Consider the following 4,925-nt stretch of genomic DNA (forward strand, 5'->3'; position numbering starts at 1 on the left):
GGCGAGGGGTCCCCGGGTAACCGGCCGCCCCGCCCCAGAGGTGGCCGCATCTCAGCGCCGGGCGAGGGGTCTTAGCTGTAATTCAGCTGTAGTAGGTTGTTATCCTCTCATCTGACACCCCCCCACACACACCTGTAGGGGAAACTAAGCTGCGGAGTGCTGGCCCAGGTTCTGCCCCCCACCAATGCCCCCAATCCCGCCCCCCAGGCCCAGCCCTCCCCGGGAAGAGCCCCCCAGTGAGGAGCGGAGGCGCCCTGAGACGCTGCAGATCTGGCAGGAGAGGGAGCGGCAGCAGCAGGCGTTGCGGAGCCAGGCGCTGGAGAAGCGGGACAGGTACGTGGAGGGGGGGCGGGCCCCCGCCGGGGCGGGGGGGGGGGGGGGGGCGCCCCCCCCCCCCCCCCCCCCCCCCGCGAGACCCTCCCCCCCCCTGCGCCCCCCCCCAGGAGAGGTCCTCTCCCCCCCCTCATTGGCAGGTTGCTCCTGTCTCCCCTGGGCCCTTGAAGCCCCGTGGAGCTGCTGGGATTCAGGTGCCCCCCCCCCATATAAGCTAGAGCTGCCTTGGGGCTGCTCTAACGCTGTCACCCTCTGGAGGTGAGAGTGGCTGAGCGGTTCCCCTCGTCCCCCCCGCATACCCTGCCTCCTCCCCTCACGGCCAGGATTGGAGGCCCTATCCCAGCGTGGGGGGCACTTCCCGCCCCCTCGGGTGCCCGGAGCAGCCCCCTCACCTGGCTCTGTCTCCCCTCAGTGGCCCATCAGAGAGCAGCAGCCTGCCCCCGAGGAAGCCGAGGACCCAGGTGAGAGGGGAGGGACTGGGGTTGGAAGGGGTTTGGGGGTGGGGGGGATGGTGCCCCATGGGACTCAGGCTGACTCCCCCCCCCCCCCCCCCCCCCACGTCTGTTTCAGGTCACGGAGCAGCCGCCCGGCGTCTCCAGCCCGGCGTCCCCTGGGCAGATGCCCCAGCAGCAGGGTGAGTGCGGGAAGGGGGGGTGCGGCCAGGAGAGGGGTAATGCTCGGGGGGGCCGGGGAGAGGCCGCGGCAGGAGACGTATGGCCAGGGAGTGTCTCCGGGGAGGGGAGTGGGGTCTGGTGGTTAGAGCAGGGGGGCTGGGAGCCAGGACTCCTGGGTTCTCTCCCTGGCTCTGGGAGGGGAGTGGGAGCTGGTGTGTTAGAGTGGGGGGGCTGGGAGCCCGGACTCCTGGGTTCTCTCCTGGCTCTGGCATGGGACACGTATCCCCCTGGGGTAGCTGATCCTGGCTGAAGGGACCTGCAGCGCCGAGGTCCCAGCTGTGCGGTTCGGGGGTGCTGTGGGGAAAGATCTCACCTTCGCTCTCCCCCTGCCCCCCAGAGTCCCTCCCCCCGCCGGTCTCCAGCCCCCCGGCCCGGGAGCCCAGCTCGGCCCAGAAGCCCAGCAGCTTCCTCTTCCGCTCCTCGTCGCGGACCGCCATCAAGCCCGGCTCCGGTAGGTGGCGCCACGCGGCTCTGCCCCCCTCTGCTGGCAGGCCGGGGTACTGCCGTGGCCCCCGGCAGCTCTGCGGGTCCAGGGTTCAAATCCTGCCCGTGGCCGGCAGATCTGCACGGGGCCGTGCGCTCCCCGCCGGCCCTGCGTCTCCACCCCCCTGAGCCCTGCCGTCCTCTCCGCAGCCTGTGCCCCCCACGACTGCACCGCGGACCACCAGCACCCCCTGCGGCTACGGGCCAGCTCGCACGACCTGGATGAGAAGGAGTTAACAGCCCAGCTCCGCAAGGTACAGATGTGCCCCCCCTCCCCAGCCCCCGGGTCCCCCCGTGAGCTTCCCGCACCGAGTCCCCTGGGTGGGGCTCCTGGGGACCCCCCTGACGCCCCCCAAAGGCCCCTACCCCCCCCACCAGGCTTCGTCTCTCTCCCTGGCAAACCGGTCCGCTGGGCACTTCGTTCCCAGCCCCTCCGGCCGGCTCCTCGCCGGGGACAACCCTGGCCATGGGGTGCCGGGCTACAGAGCGTGGGCTGGTCTCTGTGCCCCATTAGCCCGTTGCCGTCACACCTGCCTCTAGGGGTCACCGCACCGATTCCACCCCCTAGATAGAGGAATGACACGTGGGGAAACCGAGGCGCGCACACAGTATTCAGACAAAATATTAAAGACATTCCCACTTCGGCACACCTCCCCGCCCCCGAGACCCTGAAAGCTTGGCTGAGATCCCGCACCAGGGTCTGCAAGGCTGGGAACCAGGACGCCTGGGTTCTCTCCCCGGCTCTGGGAGGGGAGCGGAGGCTGGTGGGTTAGAGCAGTGGGGGCTGGGAGCCAGGACGCCTGGGTTCTCCCGGGCTCTGCCCCTGATTTCCCGGGGAAGTAATTTGATCTTCCTCTAGACACCTGTGTGTAAGTTCCCTGCAGTGAGCGCGTGCGTGGGGGGTATCCGTGGACCCCGCCCACCTGCCCATCTCTCCCCCCCACAGGCCATCGAGTCGCGGCTCAGCGTGACACTGACGGAGGACCTGGGTGACGCCCTGGCCAATGGGGCCGTGCTGTGCCAGCTGGCCAACCACCTGCGCCCGCGCTCTGTGCCCTTCATCCACGTCCCGTCTCCCGCCGTGGTGAGTGGGGAGCCCCGCCCCGCATTGGACGCCTGGGTTCTCTCCCCGGCGCTGGGAGGGGAGTGGGGGCTGGTGGGTTAGAGCAGGGGGGGCTGGGAGCCAGGACTCCTGGGTTCTCTCCCCGGCGCTGTGAGGGGAGTGGGGGCTGGTGGGTTAGAGCAGGGGGGCTGGGAGCCAGGACTCCTGGGTTCTCTCCCTGGCTCTGGGAGGGGAGTGGGGGCTGGGGGGTTAGAGCAGGGGGGGCTGGGAGCCAGGACTCCTGGGTTCTCTCTCTGGCTCTGGGAGGGGAGTGGGGGTTGGTGGGTTGGAGCAGGGGGGGGCTGGGAGCCCGGACTCCTGGGTTCTCTCCCCGGCTCTGGGAGGGGAGTGGGGGCTGGTGGGTTAGAGCGGGGGGACTGGGAGCCAGGACTCCTGGGTTCTCTCCCCAGAACTGAGGGCTGGGCTGCATCTTCTTGAAACAAAACCTTAGCGTCCACATGACGGGACAGCAGCTTGGGCTTCCCTGCTCCCCACAGCGCCCTGAGCCCCCCGCGGCCCCCCAGCCCTCTCACCCCTCTCTGCTCTCCCCACAGCCAAAGCTGAACAAGATCAAATGTCGGAAAAACGTGGAGAGCTTCCTGGAGGCCTGTCGCCACATGGGGGTCCCAGAGGTAACGCGGGGGCTGGGGGCGGGGGGGGCGTCTCTGATTTCTGTGCTGTGCAGCTGGGAGCAGAGAGTCACCTCTCCATGGCACCCCCGTGTGGCTGCACTAGTGCAAGGCCCTGCCCCTTCTTGTGCAGTTGCACTACCCTGTGCAAAGCCCAGCCTCTCTCTCTGCCCTAGCCTCTCATGCAAGTGGACTGTGCTCATGTGATTGCCATGCCCTCTCTTGTGCAAAGCCACGCCCCGCTTGTGCAAAGCCACGCCCCTCTCACACAAGCCACGCCCCAGGCACGGCTAGGGGTACGGATTCCCAGCTGACAGGCCCCTCGCCCCAGGAGCTGCAGTGCTCTTGGGGTCACCCCCCCGAATACCCTGCTGCGCCCACCCCCCTGGGCCGGCGATGACGGCTCCTGTCCCCCCTTTGCACGGCAGCAGCGTCGGGGCTGAGACCCTGCACGGCTCCCCCCCAGCTGAGCGTGGGGCCCGTCATACAGCACCCAGGGAGAGAACCCAGGAGTCCTGGCTCCCAGCCCCCCCTGCTCTAACACACCAGCCCCCACTCCCCTCCCCTTCTGGCTCTGGCAGGGTCCCCTGGGTGCTGGCAGATGCAGGGTTGCCAGCCCAGCGCAGTGGGCGGGGCGGGGGGCAGCCGGTCTCATTTTCCTCCTCCCCGGTGCCAGCCCCCCAGCAGGTCCCGTAACCTCTCTCCTGTCTTTGTCTCCCTCGCCGGGCCCAGGTCGCCCTCTGCTCCGCCTCCGACGTGCTCCAGGGGGACGCCGGGCGGCTCCGGGGCACCCTGCGGGCCCTGCTGCGCCCCGGAGCCGCCGAGGAGAGCCCTGCCGCTGCCCACGCCGCGCCCGCCCTACCCGGGCCCCTCGCCGGCTTCGCCCTCTTCTATGTCTCCGTGATGTCGCTGCTTTTCCTGGCCTATCACAAGCTCTGGGGCTTCTGAGGAGCCGCGGGGGGGCCCCAGCCCTGCCTAGTGCCTTAGAGAGACCCACGGCGGGGTGTGGGGCTGGGTATCCCTCTGGGGCCTGGTGGATCCCCGCTGCCGGCCCCCGACCGCCTTCAAACCCGCCTCCTCCTACAGAGACCTGCTGTGGGTCCCAGAGCCCTGGTGTGGGCCCCGCTCCAGGCTCCCCCTTGGGGGGCGAGCTAGCCCCCTTCCCCAGCTCTCCAGTGCCTCTCAGTGGCCACGGGCTGCCCTGCGGCCAGCTCGCTTCAGCTGCCTTAACGCGGTTAAATTATACGGCTCTATATTTGATATATATATTGGAAGGCCGAGCCCGGCCGCCGGGCCCGGCATGTACAAACGTGTAAATAGCGTGTGGACTCGGGCGGCTCCTTCTCTCTCGGCGATTTCCTGTTGTACGTGTGCCCCGTCCCCTGGCCGCTTTCGGTGTGTCCCGGCCGCCGCGTGTGTGTCATGCCCCCCGCGCTGTCGCGTTCGCTGAGAAAAGCAGCGCTCCAACCCACCGTGTGGCTTTTGTCTTGGTTTGCATTGGCTTGTCTGTGCTTTGGCGCGGCCGGGCTGGTGCCCTCTGGCCCCGTGGGGATGGGGTGGGGGGCAGTTCACGGGTCACGTGGCGACTGGGGGCCCCCTTGGGCCGGGCGCTGCACAGAACGTGGCCCCGGTGAGTCGGCCTCGCACAGGACTTGCTGTTCAAGGGGCCCATCTGGCCTGGCGTCCCGGCTGCTCTAAAATCTC

The 4,925-nt window shown here is 69.0% G+C and overlaps 1 protein-coding gene across 1 annotated transcript in view; it reads left to right on the forward strand.

Annotated features, from left to right (window-relative positions):
- The window catches only part of LRCH4 (leucine rich repeats and calponin homology domain containing 4), a 20,899-nt gene extending 16,207 nt beyond the window's left edge, over positions 1 to 4,692 (forward strand). Inside the window, exons 2-8 of the mRNA XM_026658371.2 lie at positions 607 to 794; positions 916 to 967; positions 1,345 to 1,458; positions 1,641 to 1,744; positions 2,437 to 2,574; positions 3,147 to 3,224; positions 3,954 to 4,692. Of these exons, the coding sequence (XP_026514156.2) occupies positions 607 to 794; positions 916 to 967; positions 1,345 to 1,458; positions 1,641 to 1,744; positions 2,437 to 2,574; positions 3,147 to 3,224; positions 3,954 to 4,169 (890 nt within the window). The 3' untranslated portion in view covers positions 4,170 to 4,692. The remainder of the gene's footprint in view (positions 1 to 606; positions 795 to 915; positions 968 to 1,344; positions 1,459 to 1,640; positions 1,745 to 2,436; positions 2,575 to 3,146; positions 3,225 to 3,953) is intronic.
- Positions 4,693 to 4,925: the final 233 nt, after the last annotated feature.

This window comes from Terrapene carolina, unplaced genomic scaffold, assembly GCF_002925995.2.
Source record: "Terrapene carolina triunguis isolate 2854851 unplaced genomic scaffold, T_m_triunguis-2.0 Scaffold433, whole genome shotgun sequence".
Classification (NCBI taxonomy): Eukaryota; Metazoa; Chordata; order Testudines; family Emydidae; genus Terrapene; species Terrapene triunguis.